The sequence below is a fragment of the Microtus oregoni genome, unplaced genomic scaffold (genome assembly GCF_018167655.1).
Source record: "Microtus oregoni isolate MIOR12 unplaced genomic scaffold, Mior012 000001F_ref0000356, whole genome shotgun sequence".
Taxonomy (NCBI): domain Eukaryota; kingdom Metazoa; phylum Chordata; class Mammalia; order Rodentia; family Cricetidae; genus Microtus; species Microtus oregoni.
The window spans coordinates 173,856-198,983 of NW_024543060.1; the positions used below are offsets into that span (position 1 = coordinate 173,856).

At 40.5% G+C, this 25,128-nt stretch overlaps 1 protein-coding gene across 1 annotated transcript in view; it reads left to right on the forward strand.

Annotated features, from left to right (window-relative positions):
* Positions 1 to 25,128, forward strand: part of LOC121459088 (importin subunit alpha-4-like) — an 87,754-nt gene that overhangs the window by 50,351 nt on the left and 12,275 nt on the right. The window contains exons 3-10 of the mRNA XM_041668601.1: positions 3,409 to 3,498; positions 3,683 to 3,712; positions 3,802 to 3,854; positions 3,977 to 4,072; positions 7,907 to 7,992; positions 10,412 to 10,498; positions 10,846 to 11,015; positions 12,133 to 12,177. Coding sequence (XP_041524535.1) covers positions 3,409 to 3,498; positions 3,683 to 3,712; positions 3,802 to 3,854; positions 3,977 to 4,072; positions 7,907 to 7,992; positions 10,412 to 10,498; positions 10,846 to 11,015; positions 12,133 to 12,177 — 657 coding nt within the window. The remainder of the gene's footprint in view (positions 1 to 3,408; positions 3,499 to 3,682; positions 3,713 to 3,801; positions 3,855 to 3,976; positions 4,073 to 7,906; positions 7,993 to 10,411; positions 10,499 to 10,845; positions 11,016 to 12,132; positions 12,178 to 25,128) is intronic.

Sequence of the window (25,128 nt, forward strand, 5' to 3'; positions counted from 1 at the left end):
GATGCCTGTCTTCCTTCCTTCCTTCCTTCCTTCCTTCCTTCCTTCCTTCCGTGTGTGTTTGCGTGTGTGTGTGTGTGTGTGTGTGTGTGTGTGTGTGTGTTTTGAGACAGGGTCTCTATATATCTTTGGGTGTCCTGGAACTCACTGTGCAGACCAGGCTGCTCTGGAACTCAAGCGATCTACTTGCCTCAGCCTCCAGAGTACTTAGTTTACTACCTCTTGGTTACTGATATCCTAAAAAAGGATCACATGATTCCTTGGAGAAATGTTCCAAGGAGTTTAAGGGTTGGCAAGGTAGTGCAGATTTTACCCCTAGCCTGTTAGGAACCATGAGGAAGGAAAGAGACAACGCTTACAGGTTCCAAAGATTTGAATAATTCACCAAATAAGCAGGTCTCTGATTGATTAGAGCTGCAGGACAAGTATTCGGGAGCCTTGTTCTCCTGACAGCACCACGCAGGAGCAAAAATAGGGCTTATAAGCACAAAAATTACAAGCATTAACAAATGCTAAGGTACAGTTACAATTTTCACCAATCAGTCAAAGCTTAGGAACTTTGCTTATATGAACTGATTGATATACAATGCAAGCCTTTCAGTTCAGCCAATCAGTTTCATTTGTTCTCTGTGTTGTCAGGAGCAGCCATGGTGTTTCTAAAGAACTAAAGATGCGTAACGACTATTTCTAGAAAGTTTAGGGGAGGAGGTTGATTGGCAATTGGAAAGTTCTCCACTTTTATGAAACAAAAACTACCACGGGAGCACTAGATGAGACAGTTCCAGAAAATATGCTTGTCAGCTACTTCCACTTGGGAGAGGAAGAGTAATTAAATGACATCTTTATAAACTGAGTCCAAGAATTAAAAGGGTAGTTTCACATTGAAAAGTGGGTTGTTTCACATTTGCAGAAGAAGGTGGAAGGTTGATACAAAAGGTACACGATTTAGTGAATTAAACATCATAATTGAAAAGAAATGTAACAATTTAGATATAGAAAGGTGGTTTGTCCAGTGTGGTGGCACACACCTTTATTCTAGTGTCCGAAGGCAGAGGGAGGCACATCAGAGTCTCAGGCTGGATTGATAGGGATAGCAAATTTCAGGCCAGTGAGGACTACCTAGCGAGGCACTGTCTATCCAAATGAAAAGTATAGGAAGCTTTTCCCTAAGTACATAAGGGTGCACCTACGAAAGCAGACATGTTATTTATGATGAAAAGTGCTATTCTGTGACAGGGATCTATTTTTATCCTGGAATAGTAGGAGTGATAAATGGAGTAAGATTCCTGAGAGATTTGGGCGCTTAACTTCTCAGGTGCTGAGAAGCTGAAGTGAACCAGGATGAAGATAGAAGGGATCAGGGTTAGAATAGTTTGGGGAAACACCATGACCAAAGCAACTTGGGGGAAAGAGGGTTTATTTCATCTTCTAGCTTGTAGTCAGTCATGTAGGCAAGTTGGCAGGAACTGAAGTGGAGGCCATGGAGGAGGGCTGATAATTACTGGCTTGCCCCTTGTGCTTGTTCCTCCTGCTTTCTTAGAGCACCTAGACTACCAGCTGAGGGTAGCGTTGCTAGCAGTGACTCTCCCATATCAACCATCAATCAAGACAATGCCTCTCACTTGCCTCCAGACAGATCTTATGGGGGTATTTTCTTAACTGAGAGTCCATCTATCTTGTGTCAAGTTGACAAAAGGGGAAAAAAAAACTAGCCAGGATGATAGTTGTGCTGAAAGTTAATTTATTTAAACTTGTAAATGGAATTAATTTTAGTTTTTGGGAAGCAATTTCAGGTTTGTAGTTTGAAACTTAAAATTGCAAGAAATACAAAATATAAAAACCACTGTACATGCTTGTGGCACATAGCTTCCTTGGATTGTTAGCACTTTTCCATGTTTGCTTTCTTTTATTTATATATTAGATACACATGTATTTTTCTTTGAACAAGCTATAAATAATGGCAGGATTTTCTATTACCTTTAGTATCCATAGAAAGAGACTTTTCTGTGTAATAGTACATTTATCAGGTTAACATAGGATTACATCTTCTAATCAGTAGAGTCGACTCAGAATTTGCAAATTGTAAGTCAAAGAGCCTGTCCAAGATCACATACTGCGTTTCTTGAAGGACTGGTCCCCAGTCTTTCTCATCTTTAGTGACTTCATCTTAGAAGCATGCAGGCTTTATTATTGTTATTATTAAATGGTAGTTTAGGGTTTTTCTGGTTTTTCTAAAGTTATTTAGTTTGATTAGGAATAATGCCAAGGGGATAATTGTTTTTTTTTCTTTTTCCCTGCATCAGACCAGGGAGCACACAGAGTTAATTTGTCCTTTACTGTTGGTAGCACGTTTTGTCATTTGGCCAAAAATACCATCTGAGATCTGCATGTATGGCTTAGTCGTAGAGTGCTTGCCCAGCATGTACAAAGCCCCAGGTTCTGTCCATAGTAACTGCCTCACACCACCAAATAAACATAACAGAACAAAAAAACCAGAGAGCGCCACCCACCGTTGTTTTCACTATACCTTCATATATATCCATCAGGGGCTTTGCCATCTGTGAGGTACTGTAGTTTAAAAGGTAGCTACTGTTGGTTATTTGTGTAGTTACTAAGGAAGAATGATGACTATATAGACGTCATTGTGTTTGCATGTGCTGGCTTGTACATAGAACAGAAGTTAGTGTTATGCACGTGTGTATGTAGTTTTCATTTTCTATTCTGAATGTTGCCATGAATATTAAGGATATTTAAATAACTTTTCTTCAGAATCGAAAAGATCCACAAATATTGGGTACCAGAAGTTTATTCAAATTTTAAGTTAAAAATTTGTTGCTGTTAAATAATACTTGAAATGGCATAGTTAACATTCTGAACAATTTGGGTGTCATGAAATGTAGGATAGGAGTAACTCTTGTTTGTAAAATTTAGGTAGCAAGGGTTTAATCTGGACTGGCAAGATGGTCAGTCAGTCAAAGTACCTGCAGCACAAGCCTGACCACCTTCATTCAATTCCTGGTATCCATAAGAGCAGAAGAGAAAACTGAATCCCAAAAGTGTTTCTCTGACCTCTTCCATACATGGCACTGTGGCTAATTCATACGACATTTAATAATTTCTTATGCCCCCCAACTTGCAACTAGGCATTAATACTTATCCTAAGATCTTCTTAATAAATTGCTTCAGGCAGCTGTTAGCAGTAGGTAGATGAAAACTGCTTGATGCATAGTTCTGTACCTCAAGTACCCTTAGAGTGTTGGTCAGAACACTTGGTGCTTGAAGAGCTGGGGATGGAGATGGCACAGAAACAGTGGAATTAAACAAGTTCATTGTTAATTAATTCAGCACCAAATACAATTTTATTAACAACAGCCTTCATGAGCTCTTAAACATTTATCTATTACCTTTCAGAACAAAAGAGATGAACACTTACTGAAAAAGAGAAATGTTCCCCAGGAAGAAAGCTTAGAAGATTCAGATGTCGATGCTGATTTTAAAGCAGTAAGTCTTGCCCTTGTTTTTATAATGTGTCTGTAAATACTTTCGTCATGACCAGGGGATGTTATTTTCAAATTTAACAAAAATCAGATAGTGATAATTACAAGGCATAGTAATTCATAACCTGATAGACTAATAAATAGTTTTGTTAATATTCTCTGCTGAACTATCTTTCTTTCTTTTTAAGCAAAATGTAACACTAGAAGCTATATTGCAGGTAAGTTATTAATTTAATACTACCATCCTGAAATGGTTTTAAATAAGTTTTTTTTTATAAATGTCTGAAATATACACTTGTTGTTGCAGAATGCTACAAGTGATAACCCTGTAGTCCAGTTGAGTGCTGTCCAGGCAGCAAGGTAAGAGCTGATCCGCACCTTATGGTGTTGGAGCTGACTGTGCAGAAGTGGGGAAGTAGAGTATATTTATATTCATAGTTTGAGAGCTACAACAAATATTAATCTTATGTTTCTTTTTATAGGAAACTATTATCCAGTGACAGAAATCCACCAATTGATGACCTAATAAAATCTGGGATTTTACCAATTCTAGTCAAATGTCTAGAAAGGGATGATAAGTAAGTCTGGATTTGCCTGCTCACTTTTTCCAGTTAATTTAAATTTAAAATTGGTATTTTACTAAATGGTTTGGTGGTGGTTTGCTCTCACCGAGCTTGGATTTGTTTTGTTTTGAGGTACTGTAGAAAAAACTCAAGCCTTGAGCAGGTGCTATATATTCTTTATATATATATAGCAGGTGCTATACTCTTTAAATTGTCATACATTTCTATGTAATTTTCTTATTCTCTGATGGTATTTAAACATCACAAATTGTATTTGAGGCACCATTTGCTTATGATTCTATATATAGATTAGCCTCATGACTAGTCAGCATGAATGATGTCCAGAACCATGTGGCTCTTCCTTACCCTGGGAATAGACCCGCAGATCACCGATCCTCTGGGTAGTACACTCCAGCCATGGTTAGTTGTCCCGTATCATGCGAGGGAGTGCTGCTTACCCTGAAGAGAAGGGAGGGCAGTCCATTTGTACATAGACATTTCTCAGGGCTGTGCATTAAGCTCCTTCAGTTTGAATTAACTTGGTTTGAACCCCATAATTCTTTAAAACAAATACTATTTTTGCATCTAGAACATATGGCCTGAAAAAGTTTTTTTGCTAAATATCCAAGAAAGTTTTAGTTGATTAAATAAAAATAAAAGTGCTGCCGATAAGGACTTTTTGTATTTGTTAGTTGTATTCAACTAACTCAGGCAAACAATACTGCAAACACCTTATGCTTCCACAGTAGCTGCAATCCTCCCTCTACCTCTAGGCCTTAACTGTGTCTGTTAATGCGTTGAAGATAACCTCAGCAAACATTAAAATGCAATGATGGTGCTATAGGGAATGAAAACAAAGCCACTTCCTTTTAGATTAACTTGACAAAGAGTAAGCCCAAATTTCTATTTCCAATATTCTTCCTGTGTCTTTCATCTATCTGTATACTGTGGTTGCTGGCCCATCTGTAATCTACCTCTTATATGGGTCTGATTTGTCCCTGTTGCCTGTCTGATCTATATGTGTCTGAATATGCCCCTATCCTTGTGTCTGTTCCTAACAAATGACTTTTGCTCTGTATTGGTCAGCACAGAAAACAGGTCGTTGAGAAAGGGATGGGGAATTCAACTAACTCAGGCAAACAATACTGCAAACACATGATCAAGCTATATCCACAAATTGTTTTCAACATTTATGGTGGATATTTGTCATATAAGGTTGCTTCTAAATCTGTCTGGTGTTTTCAGCAAGTGATACCACACACACACACACACACACACACACACACACACACACAATTCTGGGTCAGGAGCATGGAGGAATACTAAGATTAAAGCTATGCATTAGCTTAAGTTGTAAAAGTTGCTGATTGCATGAACAATCCAAGGCCTAGTAAGGCTGGTTACATTGTTCTCTTAAAGGCAAATTAAATTTAAAGACGCAGAACTCCTAAAAGGGTAGCTGGTTAAGTACACCGTCTTAAGTGATCTCAGGGGGGATTATCAATTGAGCTGTGAGGTCTGGAAAGTCTCAGTCTCTTTGGGATTAAGAGATACTTTGATTAAGATGTGTCACTATACTTAACACCTTAAAAAAACTGCCGTATATTTTCCATAGCAGAAAGTAAAGATAACTTTTATTCCAGCTGTTTAAAAGATTAAATTCCATCTTACATCTGCCAGCAAGGCTCCTTTTTTGTTCTTGGTTCCTGGCTCTGGTCCTTCCATTCCTGTCTATTTGATATAGCCTTTGGCATAGGTTTGTGGGAGTGTGTCTAGGAAACAAATTAACAAAAAATAGGACAAAATATAAACAACTTAATGAATAATTTCAGAGCCATCGCCCAAGTCATGAATAGAAAATTGCCAGTGCTTTTAGATAATGACTTTATGGTTTCTCATGGAAAGCTGTGTTACAGTGTAAAAGGCATGTTAGACGTCAGAGCCATAGAGATCCTGGTCTAAATCTAGACTTGTTGTTGACCAGAATCCAACTGACTTTTGAGCCTCAGTCATCCCATCTGTAAAAATTAGGTGGCTGTGAGAAAATGTACACAATTTAAACAAAATATTCTACATTGTTTATTTGCTTCATTCAGCTGTTTTTATATCTTTTCTCTCTCTTCTTTTTTCCCATATGACCCTTTAGAAGACTTTCCTTGGCCTTGAAATTTTACTTTTTGTATCTTCCCATTTTCCATTCATGGCCCCCGTTTCCAGTGTTTCCTAAGTTCTCCACAGGAGTTGGCTAATTCCTCCCATTCTAGTTAGGGAAGTCTAGATTGTTGCTTCCTGTTAAAGCATCCTGTTAATGTCCACTCCCCAGTCTGCCTTTCCTACCTTCTCATTCCCTGCTTTCTGCCAGAATTGATCCGGTCAGCTCCGTCTGCTCCGTTTTCTACTTGCTCTTTATGGCACGTAACAGGTATTTTCCATCTGCACTGCTGCTAAAGCTGATCATTTGTTTTCCTTACTTCCATGTTTGTATAGAGATTTTTCTTCTCATTCCCTAGTTTTGAGCTCATTTCTTTTTTATTTTATATTTTTGGCTATATGTCTTCCTATTCCACTGTTTCTGACATTATATTCTTCTATCTTTGTTACTTCTTTTTAACAGACCTCTCCTGTAGAAGCCTTTAACCTCTTTTATCCATTTTACATGCTGTTGACTCTGACTCTGACCCCCATCCTCCTATGCCCCTACTGGATCCTTATACCAGGCAGGCAGTACTCTGCCACTGGACTGTATCTCTAGCTGTTGCTTCTGTTTTTACTTTTGAGTTGTAGTTTTGTTCATTGACCTGGGCAGGCCATTTTGAATTTCTCTGTAGCTCAGGCAGTCCATGAACTTATCATTCTCCCCCTGCCCCTCTCTTGCTTGTATCTAAAATTGCACCTGTTTTTATTTTTTTCCATTACTTTCCTTTCTTCTGATTGTCAGTCTCTCTCTCTCTCCTTCTCTCTCTCTCTCTCTCTGTCTCTCTCTCTGTCTCTCTCTCTGTCTCTCTCTCTCTGTCTCTCTCTCTCTTTCCTTTCTTTCTACAGGGTCTTCATTGTGTAGCCCTGGCTCACTTGGAGCTTACTATGTGGCTAGCTTCCAATTCACAAAGTTACACTTGTCTCCCAAATGCTGGGATTAAAGGTGTGTGTCACTATGCCTGGCTTTACTCTTCTCAGCAGAATAAATTTCAAGTTGTGAACCCTAGAACATTTGAGATAGTCACCATATCCCACCATCATTTACGTGATCACAGTTTTATTTTTGTTCATCCTTAACTTCAGCTTTTTAGCCCCATTTCTTGTTGTCCATACATATCATCCCACCCATGATACCCTTTTTAGCATAGAGTGTCAGTGCCTGCCAATTAAATTAAAATTTAGAACAGTGAACTTGATTTTTACTTTGTTAGCTCTTCCATGACTGTCTCAGATCATAATGCTTTAGCTGTAGAACTAACTATACAGGCTTTAATAACTACAGTTAGTAATGTAACCCAAATGATAGTGTACTCAGGTGAGGGTCCCAGTTGTGAGTAGTCTGGAGGGCGCAGCTGGTATTGACCTGATGCGAGAACTTTGGCTAGTACAGTGATAGTGGGTTACTCTCTAAGGCTAGGAATGTTGAGGAAGAGTCATGAGACATAATTGGCTAAGTATTGCAACCATCAGTGGACATAAAGAAGGCAGGTTTGTAGTAACTGAGAAGCAGTCAGATGCTTAGGTAGAGGTGGCAGCCAGTGGTGAATATAACAAGTGAAATTGAAAGATCAGGTATGGTGCTTGTGTGGATTTGAGGCTTATAAGTTACGGTGATAGTTCCATGTCTAAAAGGATTATTTTGTTTTTTAACAGTCCTTCATTACAGTTTGAAGCTGCTTGGGCACTAACTAATATAGCATCAGGAACCTCTGCACAGACTCAAGCTGTTGTACAGTCTAGTAAGTCAAATCTTTCTTTTTTAATGATGACACAGGGTTTTATACTAAAGACTGAATTTCATCTCAGAATATTTTAAAGTTACAGTATAAGTTTTTATGTTACTTTAATGATTTCTTTTCCTTCAGTATTAAACTGTCATAAAATAATTCTTACTTTGGACCCAAAAAGAAAATGGACTATTATCTTTCAGGGTGGAGACTATCCCCTAATAAGGACTGAAAAGTCTTGTTTTAAATACTACTTTCTGAGTGTGCTGAGTAGCTTAAGCCTTTTCATGTTATGGCATATACTTTTTTTGAGGGGTGGGCAGGGTAGGGTCTTGCTGTGTAGCCAGGTCTGTCTTTGAGCTTTCTGTATAGTCCCCAGCTGACCTTACACTCAGGATACTCCTGCTTTAGTGTTATAAGTTCTGGGATTACAGGTGTTAGACCTGGTTTATATATACTAATTAAAAAATTGTTTTTGAATTGTAAGATAGGTCTGTATCATGAATACTGATATTGGGGTTCAACCTAAAAACCAGAAAAGCAAAAATAGCCAAGTCACTAAAAGTCTTACCTTTACCAAGGCTGGGTGACCACAGATTTATTCCCTCTAGTGCTGGGATTAAGGGCACCACCTGGATTTGTTTCTGCATTGATCTTGTGTAGCCTAGGGTGGCCTTGAACTCAGAGATTCATCTGACTTTACGTCTCCCAAATCCTGGGATTAAGGTTGTGTGTCACCGTTGCCTGACCTCTAGTGGCTTTAGCTTTGCCTCTGGTTGTAAATAATATGCCACTACACACATCCTCACTGTGTAGCCTTGGCTAACTTGAAACTTGTTATATAGACCAGGGTGGCCTTAAAGAAATCAACCTGCCCCTGCCTCCCGAGTGCTGGGATTAAAGACATGCACCACCACTGCCTGGCTATGAACAAGTTTTTAATAGAAACTAGGAGGTAAGATTAACTACAGCGTTTGATTTTCATTATAAACAATTTATCAGTGGTGGAAATGTAAATGCTTTGAATATTAGTTTTTAAAAGCTCCTCATGGAGTTCACCATGTGTCCCCAGTTCTACACCTAGATGAAATGGAGAGAAAGCATGCATACAGTGATGGGTGCACAGGTGACAGGTGTTCACAGCAGCATCAGTCATAGTGATTCAGAAGTCCTCTATTAATGCATCGATAAAATGTGTGCAACAGAATACTGTTTAACAGTCTAGAAGAATAAAGCATCGGTACCTGTAACATTAGAGGCGCACTTGAAAGTCACATAGTGGGGGCTGGAGAGATGGCTCAGTGGTTAAGAGCATTGCCTGCTCTTTCAAAGGCCCTGAGTTCATTCCCAGCAACCACATGGTGGCCCACAACCATCTGTAATGAGATTTAGTGCCCTCTTCTGGCCTGCCGGGATACATGCAGGCAGAACACTCTATACATAATAAATAAATCTTTAAAAAAAAATGTCACATAATGAAAGAAATCAGTATGTGTGATTCTCTGAAATGTATAAACAGAAGAGGCAGCTATTTAATGTTTGCCTGGTTCTGGGGTTCTGAATAATAGAAGAGTAAGTGGTTAGTGATTGCTAGAGATCGGAAAGCTCTTCGAGGGTTGATGAACATGTAGTTCTGCAAAAGTGCTAAAAAGTAATATATACTTACCAGTGATACATTCTTTTAAAGTATGAATTTTTTTTAACAAAAAGGCCTAGTAAGTTTTAGTAGTGTACAGGTAAAGCCTAAATATCCTGGAGCTGGCACAAGAGTAGAAAGTTTAAGAACAGGTGAACTTATCTTGAGGTTGGTTATGGTGATAATGTGTAGGGTTTAATGGAATAAGAAATTTAGAGACGAGAGAGGTGTTAAGATCACTGACTGCTCTCCCAGGGAATCCTTTCCTAGCACACACATACATAGTAGCTCGCAGCAATCTTTAACTCTAGTTCTAGGGCATCAAACACCCTCTTCTGGCTTCCACAGACTCTTGTGGTACACAGATATACATATACGCCAAACACCCATACACATAAAAATGAAGATAGAAAGAATAAGAAATATGGTTATTTTACATTACTTGGTAAATCTGGTTAGTTGGTTCTGAGGAATTTTATTGAAAATAAGTATGATGATTTCAGGATACATGTTTGGGATGGGAACTTAAAAAATTAAATATAGGGAAGATTTTGTGCTTTTTTTTTTTTAGTTGATGGCATCAGTAGTATGCTTTGGGCTCTGTTTGGTACTTTATTGTTAAAGTATTACCAGGTTAAAAGTACTGAAATTAGTTATTTTTATGTATCCTTGCCCTGTTTATACAGTGAACTGTAGTTGGACAGCTATAGTGTGTCTGACCTGTGACTACTTTATTGACTTGCTTGGGTAGAAATCTGTGACCACGTCAGATAACTGAGTTTTTATTACACACAGATGCAGTGCCCCTTTTTCTGCGACTCCTCCATTCCCCACATCAGAATGTCTGTGAACAAGCGGTGTGGGCTTTGGGAAACATTATAGGTAAGCTGAATTTGGATTTGAAAAGGCTTTAGTTGAAAATCTTAAATTAACTTTTTTTCCTACATTGGCATAGTCATTACACACTATGTTTCCTCTGAATTTCATATGAGTTGACTGTATTCATAAACATTTGTAAGGTGGTTCTTAAGTGTAAAAGGAATATATAATTTGTGTTGGTAGTGGTTAAATTTGTGTTCCCCAAATCAAAATCATGGAAAGCAGCACTTGATGTCTGACTATGGTGAGGAAACATAGAGCATCAGTGTCCCAACATGAGCCATTGCACACATTTCAGACTTTCCCATCCTGATTGTAATTTTTTTTAAATACAATTTTCATTTCTGTAGGTGATGGTCCTCAATGTAGAGATTATGTCATATCACTGGGAGTTGTCAAACCTCTTCTGTCCTTCATCAATCCCTCCATTCCCATCACCTTCCTTCGGAACGTCACATGGGTCATTGTCAATCTCTGCAGGAATAAGGACCCCCCACCGCCTATGGAGACAGTTCAGGAGGTAAATGCAGAATTGTAAAGGCGAGATGGCTTATCTCCCTGATTATGCTTTAGGTATTCATGCACAGGAAATATATAATGAGCATATACTGATTTTATTGAAAATTCTTCTGTTTTTAAGTATAACGTACCATATGTCAGAGTTAAGTGCTATACAGTAGCAAGAAGAATGCCAGTCCATTTAATGTATTTTTTCATGACTGTTTCCATGAAGAGAAAACACAAATTCAAATAAGTGGGGAGGGAGGAAGCCTTGTTTTGCTGTACTACTTTTTGGATTTAATGCTAAGAAATATGCAAATAATTTGAGTTAATTTGCATTCAGTCCATTGAATTCTGAAAAAATTGGTGTTCTTAGAAATGTGCTCTACTTTAAAATTTAGAAATCCTTTAAAACCATTATTGGCTTGACTGTTTAGAGAGTCATTGACTCTGTATCTTTATAAGCTGTGTCTTTATCTAGTGTCTATTCTTAGTGTGAGTGCCTAACAGCCATTACTCGGTGCTCTAGGTTTGTAGAAGATCTGTTAGACCCAGGGGTCAGCAAACAAACCCTATACCTTGCACTGGTTGTGATTGTTTTTGTTTTTGTTTCTTGAGACAGGGTTTCTCTGTGTAACAGTCCTAGCTCTTGTAGACCAGGCTGGTCTCAAATTCACAGAGATCCACCTGCCTCTGCCTCCTAAGTGCTGGGATTAAAGGCGTGCGCCACCACTGCCCAGCTGGTTGTAATCTTCCTGACTAAAGTTAGTGTTTTACTAACTTTACTCCAGCATCTTATTGAATAAAAATTTAGACGATGATGACTGTGAAAGGAAATTTCTTGTAACTACAATGTATGCCTGTATGCTAACATCTCCATTCTTCTCACCTGACGTTTTATGCCATAAATAAGGTTTCTGAAAATACTTGACTTTCTTTTAAGGAGTATTAATCTTTGTTAGATTTATTTGGATCTTTTAAACATTTGAAATACGTTTTTGATTTTCAAATTGAATTTATTAAATTAGATATTCAAACAAATTTCACATTTTAAGTAGTTACTGTTTTTGTGTCATTATTTGTTTTTATAAAGACATTTCCATCAACTAGCATGACTGTTTATCTTCTTTCCTCAGATTTTGCCAGCTCTATGTGTTCTCATATACCACACGGACATAAATGTGAGTGAAGTGGTGTCACTGTGGGGTTTGTCTCTTGATGCTACCAGAAGGGTTTTCTAAAAGCAGTGCTAAAGAATAGTGGGGCAGGGGGTGGAGAATGAGAGTAAGTTTAAATCAGATTGATGTAATTTTTGTTTTTAATCTTCCAGCAAGTATGCTGATTTGTTGGTCCCTGAAGTGATTAAGAACAGCAATCTCTTTCTGTGGTTTCACTTTCCAAAGTTTTAGTCACCTGTAGTCAGTTGCAGTCTTAAAATATTAAACGAACAACTTTAGAATAATTTATTAATATATTTAAAATAATTTTGTAGTATATGCCTATCTTTGCTCTATTTTATCATTAGTTTTTGTCAATTTATTAATCTGTCTAATTTGTGAATTAAACTATCTAATATCTATGAATAAGAAAACACATACATCTCTCTATATATGTAAGTATTTCTGTGCTGTGTTGTAGCACAGTAGGCATCCATGTGGGTATTATAGCTTGTCCCCACGGGGGTCTGCTGTAGTGAACTTTTTTTTTTAAAGATTTATTTATTTATTATGTATACAACATTCCTGCAATGTATGTTTGTATGCCAGAAGAGGGCACCAGATCTCATTATAGATGGTTGTGAGCCACCATGTGGTTGCTGGGAATTGAACTCAGGACCTCTGGAAGAGCAATCAGTGCTCTTAACCTCTGAGCCATCTCTCCAGCCCCTGCTGTAGTGAATTTTAAAGCACAATTAGGTTGTCGGATGCTGCTAGTTCATTTCCCGACTGCCCTGACTCGAAATAATCACACAGAAACTATATTATTTGCAATACTGTTTGGCCAATAGCTTAAGCATATTTCTGGCTAATTCTTCTATCTTAAAATAACCCATATCTCTTCTTTTGTATTTTACCATGAGGCTTGTGACCTACTAGCAAGGTTCCAGTCGGTGGTTCTTTCTCTTCTGGCTGTTCCATGGCTTCTCACTGACTTCTCCTTCTCTCTCTCTCCATATCTCTTTTAGCCTTGCTATCTTCTGCTAAGTCATTGGCTGAAAGCAGCTTCTTTATTAATCAGTAAAAGCAGCACATATACAGAAGAACTTCCCACACCACAACTATCTATAAAATGGTAAATTTTTTTTTAAACTTTTTTTTTTATTTTATTTAACTTTATTATGTTCGTTGGTGTGAAGGTGTCAGATCTCATGGAACTGCATTTTCAGACAGTTGTGAGCTGCCATGTGGGTGCTGGGAATCGAACCCGGGTCCTCTGGAAGAGCAGTCAGTGCTCTTAACCGCTGAGCCATCTCTCCAGCCCCAATGGTAAAAATTTTATGGTAAAAATTTTATGAACCATTATGGTCATAATAAATAATTGCCATGACAGAATTAAAGCTAGGTCCATGATCTATACCATGATCTCACAAACACACAACATGGGGAAGGCGGCCGGAACACCGGGCGGCGGCCGGCGGCCGGAACACCGGGCGGCGGCCGGCGGCCGGAACACCGGGCGGCGGCCGGCGGCCGGAACACCGGGCGGCGGCCGGCGGCCGGAACACCGGGCGGCGGCCGGCGGCCGGAACACCGGGCGGCGGCCGGCGGCCGGAACACCGGGCGGCGGCCGGCGGCCGGAACACCGGGCGGCGGCCGGCGGCCGGAACACCGGGCGGCGGCCGGCGGCCGGAACACCGGGCGGCGGCCGGCGGCCGGAACACCGGGCGGCGGCCGGCGGCCGGAACACCGGGCGGCGGCCGGCGGCCGGAACACCGGGCGGCGGCCGGCGGCCGGAACACCGGGCGGCGGCCGGCGGCCGGAACACCGGGCGGCGGCCGGCGGCCGGAACACCGGGCGGCGGCCGGCGGCCGGAACACCGGGCGGCGGCCGGCGGCCGGAACACCGGGCGGCGGCCGGCGGCCGGAACACCGGGCGGCGGCCGGCGGCCGGAACACCGGGCGGCGGCCGGCGGCCGGAACACCGGGCGGCGGCCGGCGGCCGGAACACCGGGCGGCGGCCGGCGGCCGGAACACCGGGCGGCGGCCGGCGGCCGGAACACCGGGCGGCGGCCGGCGGCCGGAACACCGGGCGGCGGCCGGCGGCCGGAACACCGGGCGGCGGCCGGCGGCCGGAACACCGGGCGGCGGCCGGCGGCCGGAACACCGGGCGGCGGCCGGCGGCCGGAACACCGGGCGGCGGCCGGCGGCCGGAACACCGGGCGGCGGCCGGCGGCCGGAACACCGGGCGGCGGCCGGCGGCCGGAACACCGGGCGGCGGCCGGCGGCCGGAACACCGGGCGGCGGCCGGCGGCCGGAGGACGCCCAGCACAGCCGGCAGGGACCAACTGGGACAGGCTGGAACCGGCTGGGACCAGAGCGGCAGCAGAGGACACAGGCTGCAGGGAACGCGCGAAACACCAAGAACAGATCGCCCCACTACAATTAAACCAAAGAGGTAGGCATTCGGTTGGGGAGGTCCCTGGCAGAGGAGGAGCCCGGTCCTATTCTGAAGACCCTTCTGAGGGGTGAGAGGGATCTTGCCCCCCCCCTTCCGCAGGAACCAGGAAACAGAGCAAGGGCATTTTGTAAGAGGAGCCCCTGGCCAGCAGGGAAACCTGAACCAGTTTTAACAGACCCCTTAGATAGCATCGATAGGAGGAGATGGGCAGGCGTCAAGGAAAGAATTCACCCAATAATCTGAAAATCAGCATGAAAACACCAGAACCCAATGATCTTACAACAGAAAGTCTCCAACACCCTAACACAGATGAAGTGGAAAAAATTGACTTTTTGAAAGCAGTAGAGTCCCTTAAACAACATGTGAAAAATGCCCTTATAGAAATGGATGAGAAGTATAACCAAAAATTTGAAGAAATGAGTAAATATGTACATAATACCCTGGGAAACCAAGAAACAACGATCAAACAGGTAATGGAAACAGTTCAAGAATTGAAAACTGAAATGGAAGCAAGGAAGAAAACACAAACTGAGGACCAGCTGGATATGGAAAATCTAGGTCAACGAGCACAGCCTACGGAAACAAGCATAATCAATAGAATACAAGAAATAGAAGAAAGAATCTCAGATTCTGAGGACACCATAGAGAAAATAAACACTCTGATCAAAGAAAACTGCAAAGCCAACAAATTCTCATCACAAAACATTCAGGAATTATGGGACACAATAAAAAGACCAAATATAAGAATAATAGGAATAGAAGAAGGAGAAGAGTCACAGCTCAAAGGCCCAGAAAATATTTTGAACAAAATTATGGAAGAAAACTTTCCCAACTTAAAGAAAGATATTCCTTTGAATATTCAAGAAGCATACAGAACACCAAACAGACTGGATCAAAGGAAAACATCCCCTCGCCATATAATAATCAAAACACAAAATATACAGGTTAAAGAAAGAATACTAAGAGCTGCAAAGGAAAAAGGCCAAGTAACTTATAAAGGTAAACCGATCAGACTTACACCTGATTTCTCTATGGAAACAATGAAAGCCAGAAGGTCCTGGATAGAAGTACTACAGAAGCTAAGAGACCATGGATGGAAGCCCAGACTACTATACCCAGCCAAGCTTTCGTTCACTATAAATGGAGAAACCAAGACATTCCAGGATAAGAACAAATTTAAGCAATACGTAGCCACGAATCCAGCCCTACAGAAAGTAATAGAAGGAAAACCGCAACCCAAGGAATCCAACATTGCCAACACTGCCTACAATAACTCAGGCATCTAGCGACCCTTCACTAGCACAACTCAAAGAAGGGAGACACACAAATTCTACTTCCAAAAACAACAAGAATATCCGGCATGAACAACCACTGGTCATTAATATCACTTAATATTAATGGTCTCAACTCACCTATAAAAAGGCACAGGCTAAGAGATTGGATACGAAAACAGGATCCAACATTCTGCTGTTTGCAAGAAACACATCTCAACCACAAAGACAGGCATCTACTCAGAGTAAAGGGTTGGGAAAAGGTCTTTCAAGCAAATGGTCCTAAGAAAAAAGCAGGTGTGGCCATATTAATTTCTAACAAAACTGACTTCAAACTAAAATCAATCAGAAGAGATCAAGATGGACACTTTATACTCATAACAGGAACAATTTGTCAGGATGATGTCTCAATCCTGAATATTTATGCCCCTAATATAAAAGCACCCATGTATGTAAAAGAAATATTACTAAAACTCAAGGCAGATATCAAACCACACACACTAGTAGTAGGAGACTTCAATACACCTCTCTCAGCAATGGACAGGTCAATCAGACAGAAACCTAATAGAGAAGTAAGAGAACTACTGGAGGTAATGAAGCAAATGGACTTAACAGACATCTATAGAACATTCCACCCAAATAGGAAAGAATATACCTTCTTCTCTGCAGCCCATGGAACCTTCTCGAAAATTGACCACATACTCGGAAACAGAGGAAACCTCCACAGATACAAAAAAATATCAGTGTCCACCTGCGTCTTATCAGATCACCACGGATTAAAGTTAGAATTCAACAACAATCCTACCTCCAGAAAGCCGACAAACTCATGGAAACTGAACTGTCAACTACTGAACCACACCTGGGTTAAGGAAGAAATCAAGAAGGAAATTAAAGTCTTCCTGGAATTCAATGAAAATAGAGAAACAACATACTCAAACCTATGGGACACTATGAAAGCAGTGCTAAGAGGAAAGTTCATAGCACTAAGTGCCCACCTAAAGAAAACAGAGAAAGCATACATCGGAGACTTAACAGCACACCTGAAAGCTTTAGAAAAAAAAGAAGCAGACACGCCCAGGAGGAGCAGAAGACTGGAAATAATCAAACTGAGGGCGGAAATCAACAAAATAGAAACGCAGAAAACAGTCCAAAGAATCAATGAAACAAAAAGTTGGTTCTTGGAGAAAATCAACAAGATCGACAAACCCCTATCCAAACTAATTAAACGACAGAGAGAGAACACGCAAATAAATAAGATCAGAAATGAAAAGGGGGACATAACCACAGACACAGAGGAAATTCAGAGACTCATTAGATCTTACTACAAAAGCCTGTATGCCGCAAAACTAGAAAATGCAAAAGAAATGGACATGTTTTTAGATAAGTGCCACATACCAAAGCTAAACCAAAACCAGGTGAACAATCTAAATAGACCTGTTAGTCGCGAAGAACTAGAAACCGTTATCAAAAATCTACCTTCCAAATAAAGCCCAGGACCAGATGGTTTCAATGCAGAATTCTACCAGAACTTCCAAGAAGAGCTAATACCTATACTCCTTAATGTATTTCACAATATAGAAACAGAAGAGTCATCGCCAAATTCCTTTTATGAAGCTACAGTTACCCTGATACCAAAACCACACAAAGACCCAACCAAGAAAGAAAATTACAGGCCTATCTCACTCATGAATATCGACGCAAAAATTCTCAATAAAATACTGGCAAACCGAATCCAAGAACACATTAGAAAAATTATCCATTATGATCAAGTAGGCTTCATCCCAGAGATGCAGGGCTGGTTCAACATACGCAAATCTATCAATGTAATCCAGCATATAAATCAACTGAAAGAAAAAAAACCATATGATCATTTCATTAGATGCTGAAAAAGCATTTGACAAAATTCAACACCCCTTTATGATAAAAGTCTTGGAGAGATTAGGGATACAAGGGTCATACCTAAATATAATAAAAGCTATTTACAGCAAGCCGTCAGCTAACATTAAATTAAATGGAGAAAAACTCAAAGCCATCCCACTAAAATCAGGAACACGACAAGGATGTCCACTCTCTCCATACCTCTTCAATATAGTGCTTGAAGTTCTAGCAATAGCAATAAGACAACATAAAGGGATCAAGGGGATTCGTATTGGAAAAGAAGAAGTTAAGCTCTCGTTATTTGCAGATGATATGATAGTATACATAAGCGACCCCAAAAACTCTACCAAAGAACTCCTACAGCTGATAAACACCTTTAGTAATGTGGCAGGATACAAGATCAACTCCAAAAAATCAGTGGCCTTCCTATACACTAAGGATAAGGAAACAGAGAGGGAAATTAGAGAAGCATCACCTTTCACGATAGCCACAAATAGCATAAAATATCTTGGGGTAACTCTGACCAAGGATGTGAAAGATCTATTTGACAAGAACTTTAAGTCTTTGAAGAAAGAAATTGAAGAGGACACCAGAAAATGGAAAGATCTTCCTTGCTCCTGGATTGGGAGGATCAACATAGTAAAAATGGCAATTCTACCAAAAGCAATCTATAGATTCAATGCAATCCCCATCAAGATCCCATCAAAATTCTTCACAGATCTGGAGAAGACAATAATCAACTTTATATGGAAAAACAAAAAACCCAGGATAGCCAAAACAATCTTATACAACAAAGGAGCGTCTGGAGGCATTACCATCCCTGACTTCAAACTCTACTACAGAGCTACAGTATTGAAAACAGCTTGGTATTGGCATAAAAACAGAGAAGTCAACCAATGGAATCGAATAGAAGACCCTGACATTAACCCACAAACCTATGAACACCTGATTTTTGATAAAGGAGCTAAAAGTATACAATGGAAAAAAGAGAGCATCTTCAACAAATGGTGCTGGCAAAACTGGATGTCAACCTGTAGAAGAATGAAAATAGATCCATATCTATCACCATGCACAAAACTCAAGTCCAAATGGATTAAAGACCTCAATATCAGTCTGAACACACTAAACCTGATAGAAGAGAAAGTGGGAAGTACTCTACAACACATGGGCACAGGAGACCACTTCTTACATACAACCCCAGCAGCACAGACATTAAGGACCTCATTGAATAAATGGGACCTCCTGAGACTGAGAAGCTTCTGTAAAGAAAGGACACTGTCACTAAGACACAAAGGCAACCTACTGACTGGGAGAAGATCTTCACCAACCCCACAACTGACAAAGGTCTGATCTCCAAAATATATAAAGAACTCAAGAAACTAGACTGTAAAAGGCTAACCAACCCAATTATAAAATGGGGCATTGAGATGAACAGAGAATTCTCAACAGAAGAACTTCAAATGGCCAAAAGACACTTAAGGTCATGCTCAACTTCCTTAGCGATCAGGGAAATGCAAATCATGACAACTTTAAGATACCATCTTACACCTGTCAGAATGGCGAAAATCAAAAACACCAATGATAGCCTTTGTTGGAGAGGTTGTGGAGAAAGGGGTACACTCATCCATTGCTGGTGGGAATGCAAACTTGTGCAACCACTTTGGAAAGCAGTGTGGTGGTTTCTCAGGAAATTTGGGATCAACTTACCCCTGGACCCCGCAATACCACTCTTGGGAATATACCCAAGAGAGGCCTTATCATACAACAAAAGTATAAGCTCTACTATGTTCATAGCAGCATTGTTTGTCATAGCCAGAACCTGGAAACAACCTAGATGCCCTTCAATGGAAGAATGGATGAAGAAAGTATGGAATATATACATATTAGAGTATTATTCAGCAGTAAGAAACAAGGACTTCTTGAATTTTGCATACAAATGGATGGAAATAGAAAACACTATCCTGAGTGAGGTAAGCCAGACACAAAAAGAGGAACATGGGATGTACTCACTCATATTTGGTTTCTAGCCATAAACCAAGGACATTGAGCCTATAATTAGTGATCCTAGAGAAGCTAAATAAGGAGAACCCAAAGAAAAACATATAGGCATCCTCCTGAATATTAACCTCCAGCAAGCGATGAAAGGAGACAGAGACAGAGACCCACATTGGAGCACAGGACTGAATTCTCAAGGTCCAAATCAGGAGCAGAAGGAGAGAGAGCACGAGCAAGGAACTCAGGACCATGAGGGGTGCACCCACACACTGAGACAATGGGGATGTTCTACTGGGAACTCACCAAGACCAGCTGGCCTGGGTCTGGAAAAGCCTGGGATAAAACCGGACTCTCTGAACATAACGGACAATGAGGACTACTGAGAACTCAAGAACTGGGTTTCTGATCCTACTGCACGTACTGGCTTTGTGGGTGCCTAGGCAGTTTGGATGCTCAACTTACTAGACCTGGATGGAGGTGGGGGGTTCCTTGGACTTCCCACAGGACAGGGAACCCTGATTGCTTTTCGGGCTGAGGGGGGGGACTTAATTAGGGGAGGGGGAGGGAAATGGGAGGCGGTGGCTGGGAAAAGACAGAAATCTTTAATAAATAAATAAATTAAAAAAAAGAAGATAGTCAATTAATAAAGTTATTAAATAAAAAAAAACAAACACACAACATGGTGTAAAAAGAAACAAGAAAGTATAATAGAAAAATAGCCAGAGTACTAACTATGGAAGTCCATATGATATTATTTGGCAACTTTAAAAGTAACACCTAGGAAGTAACATATGCAGTGAACAATATAAGAGCCATGTGTGGTGGTTTGCACCTGTAATCCTTCTGCTTGGGAGGGAGAGAAGGAGCAGGAGTTCAAGGCCAGCCTGAGTTAGTGAGACATCCCAAAAGAAAACAAAACCCACAACAAAATGAAGTACTTCTAGCATTGTAAGTACAAGGTAATTATGGCAGGAGTGGTCAAGATGATGCCTATCTTTGGTTTAAAATGTATAGAAGACTATTTTTTGCACTTGCCATAATATATGTCAACTTGTTTAATTTATAAAGTTCTATGAGATGGTATTTCTGTCTAAGTTATAGAGTTGACTAGTAGGTTTTGTTTTTGTTTGTTTGTTTTTGTTTTTGTCAGGTTGAACATCATTTCAGGAACACCAGGAAGGGTATTGAGAACTTGAATACCTTGAGGTTTTAGAGAGTACAAATAGACAGTGACTCAAAAGTTTGATGGGAGTTTATCTGCAGTCTTGGGTCCTGTGTTTAGAAACTTTGGGCTTTGCATGGTAATGAGTGAGGTTTATAGAAGGTTTTCAGATGGATAAGTGAGAATTGATACTTGTAACAGACAGCTAAGAAAATGTATGACTTATATAGTAGGGAAGTTTTATGTAAGCAGAACTATTTTCTTAAAATAGATTTGAAGTTGATGAAAACTTGAACACAGCTAATAGGCACAGCTAAGGAAAGGAAAGTGACCAGAATTATAGAACTTTTTCTGTGAGTATTTTCCAGCATAGATTAAAAATTTGCAGAATATGAGGGACTGATAAAAACCTAGACATTGAATAAGATTTCATAGGAAAGGCTGTATTCTAGAAAGTGCTAAAATTCAGCCCGAAATTCTTTGTGTTTGAAGTTTAGAAGCAAGGGAGGAAAACCAACAAAGTGGTGTAAGTATAACAGATATTAGATCACAGACCCTGTGGCTGTCTCCCTCTCTCCCTGAAATCTGCTGTCCACTTCTTAGACCAAAGTACTGACAGACACCTGCTATGTCTCAGGCCTGGGGTGAAAGTAAACCTCCTACTGGCCACCCCAGTGGGAAGTTGGTAAGAAAGCAGCCTTAGCACCCTTCGCTAGCAACTGCAAGAGAAGCTTGTGGTCCTGCCTAGTGCCTGCCTGTGTGCACAGGCCCCACCAAAGTGGGTCACATGATAGGAAGTCTGTCCGCTCTCTGGCAACCTATAAGAATCAGAAACTCCCTTGTTAAGGCCCCATGCTCCAGAACCCCTGTCATTTGTCCTTTAACTCTCCTACTGAGACTCCTTTGGGAACTAAAGCAGGGAGGCTGCCTTTTTTCAAGGTCCCATCATGATCGCCTGTGCTCTGTCCCTTCTAATGCATTCCCACTTCAACGCCCAATTAAGTGTGCATGCACGCACGCGTGCGCGCACACACACACCATTTGTGGTTGTGAAACTTTCTTGTTCTCTTTCCTAGTTAGCAAAACTAGTTCTGAAAGACATTCTTATGTTGGCTCCTTTCATGAACCTGCTATTTTTTTCCCTTTAAATCAGAGCAATAAACACATAAAATTTGAATTGATAAAGGCAGAGATCAAACAGATTATAGGTCATACAGGGCCTTGGATAAAATATTAAGACTCTTAGTCTTTTTATATTGGTGATAGCAAAATTAGGAATTAGTGGTTGAAATTATTCTGGATTCATAGTTCACATTTTGTAAGGAAAGTACAGATTTTAGGGAATTGTAGAGTTATAGGCAGATTGGTAGTGCATTTTTGGTAGACACAGGAGAAAATTAGCCAATGCTAAAGCTGAGGATTGGGAAATATGAAAGTGTGGGAGACTTTAAGTATGCTTAGATTGAAAGTTTGCTGCATTTGATATGTGTGATGAGAGAAAAGAAATGAGGAATACCAGGTTTCTTACTTCTATTTTAGGATGTATATGGCAACACAACTATCAGCAGGAAGAGGTCCATGGCACCAGGATGTGTGAGATGGTAACTAGTGAGAATGAAGGCGGTCAGATGGGATTATGGAAAGTTAGATGGGTTTATACCATTAGTAGTCTGTTATGAGGCATCAGAAATCAAACCACACCTACTGTGGAAGATCGCAGGACAATCCAGAGAGCCAGTTTGTTTATGTGTTTTGTTGTTGCTGGAAGTTAATTTGCGATTGTAATGCTAGAGTATCTGGCTTTCTCACCTGTTTGAATGTGTTCGTGGACAATGCAGTGTCACATAACATCTCACACCAGCCTAGCCTCTTTTACTAGTAATGTAAGGAAAGTTATCAATTTTAGCAGATCATTTATGTGCCAAGACTTGGTATTTAGTGACAGAGGACTTGGGCGCCCCAAAGACCACTTTGCGCTTGATGACTTAGTAGAATGACTCATGACTCAGAAAGCTGTTCACACTCATGCTTGTCATTACCCATCAAAAGGATACACCAGGATACAAAGTTCAGTATAGGTTACAAATCTAGAGCCCCCGTTGGCTGTTTCTTTGTTGGTTTGATCTCCTGGTTACTGAAAGTAGTGTGTTAAATTTCCTAATTGCTAGGCATTGGTGGCAGATGCCTATAATCCCAACACTGGTAGCTAAAGGGAGGAGGATAAGGAATTTACGGCCAGCCTTAGAGACCCTGTCTAAAAAAAACAATAACAGAGGCAGGGCAGTGGTGCCTCACACATTTAATTCCAGCACTCGGGAGGCAGAGACAGGCAGATCTCAGAGTTCCAGACCAGCCTGGTCTACAGAGAGAGTTCCAGGACAGCCACAGTGGTTACACAGAAAACCCTGTCTCAACAAACCAAAAAAGAAAAAAAAAAACAAAAAACAAAAGAACAGTAACAGAACAAACTTCTCCAGCTTTTTGAAGTATTCTTGTATATTATCTATTTTATAATGGCAGTTGCAGTATTATTTGGTGAATAGACATTTGTATCTTTATTAGTTTCATGTCATAAAGTATCTTTTGCATTGATTCTTAGCTACTGTTCTCTTACCAGAATTGCAACCTCTACTTTCTTTTTCTTGTTTATTTGGTATAGGTATGCCCGTAGTTGTAGAGTTGGCTTTTATTTAAGAAGCTAATTGAGGGCTCCACGCAGGATGTTGTTGCATAGTTGTAAAGTGCTTGCCTCGTGCAGACAAAGCCCTGTGTGCAACCCTAACACAAGAGTTTAATTTTAATCCTATAATCATCTTATATTTAATATGCTAATATGCTTTATTCTAGCAGCTATCTATATATTTACCTCTTTTTAAATACCTTTCCTTTATTCCAGTTGCCTGTGCAGTGATCAATGAGCTTATTTTTGCTTCATCTCTGTTTTTGCATCTATAGATTTAAGTTGTTTGCACATTTGGGGGCATTTTCCTCCATTATGCACATTTTTCTTCAGCTCTACCTTTTTTCTTAAAAAAATAAATAGCTTAAATATTTTATTTGTCTGCAGCTAAGGTTGTTAATCCTTATAACGAAAATATACGAAGAATAACGTTACAGTTTTTGGTTAGAATTTAAGTCAGACATTCATTAATATGGAATCTTCAAATGTAAATACCCCAGAAATGTCTTTAAGACATCTGGTCTAATAACTGTCTTTGAATATCACTTTACTTCGGAAGGTTTTGGCAAACAGTTAAATGAAAGCTCAAGAGTTTTCCAAAATTAGTCGTAATTAATAGAACTACTCTGTATTCAAAACTAAAACAATTTTAATAAAACTTTCCTTTCCAAAACAACAGTAAAGGAAACAAGGCATTTTGTAAAGTGTGGTCCTGAACAATCACAGTAAAAATAAATGTATACTTAACTCCCACCTCCTCAACACAGAGGCGGCTTGCAGTCTTGGGACCAAGGCTGTTTCCAACTCTTTGTCCTGGGACTCTTGATGACTCAGATATCAGCTTTGTTGTTGTACTGCAAGCTCCTTGGCTTTGCTCCTTTCAGGTTTTTGGGTTTGTTGTTGTTGTTGTTAATACTGTTACTTAATGTCTTAGTGTTCTGTAGCTGTGAAGAGACACCACGACCACAGCAACTCTTTAAATGGAAAACAGTTAATTGAGGCCTGCTTACAGTTTTGAGGTTTAGTTCATTATCAGCATGGTGGGGAACATAGTTGCATGCAGGTAAACATGGTGCTAAAGAAGAATCCTCAGATGGCAGTATGAAAGAGATACTTAGGCTTTTGAAACCCCAAAACCCACCCTCACTGACTTTGTTCCTCCAACAAGGTCACACCCACTCCAACAAAGCCATACCTCCTAATCCTTCAAAAGCATTGCCGTTCCCTGATAACTAATCATTCAGATATACGAGCTTATGGGGGGAACCATTCTTTTCAAGCCGACACAGTCCACTCTCTGGCCCCATAAGCTGAAGCCATATCATAATGTGAAAATGCATTCGATTCAGCTTCAAAAGTTTTTAAAAGTCTCAACACTGTTTAAAAGTTTAAAGTTCAGCTGTGCATTGGTGGCACATGCTTTTAACCCCAGCACTCAGGAGGCAAAGGCAGGTGGATATCTGAGTTCAAAGCTAGCCTGGTCTACAGAGCCATTTCCAGGACAGCCAGGGCAACACAGAAATCTTGTC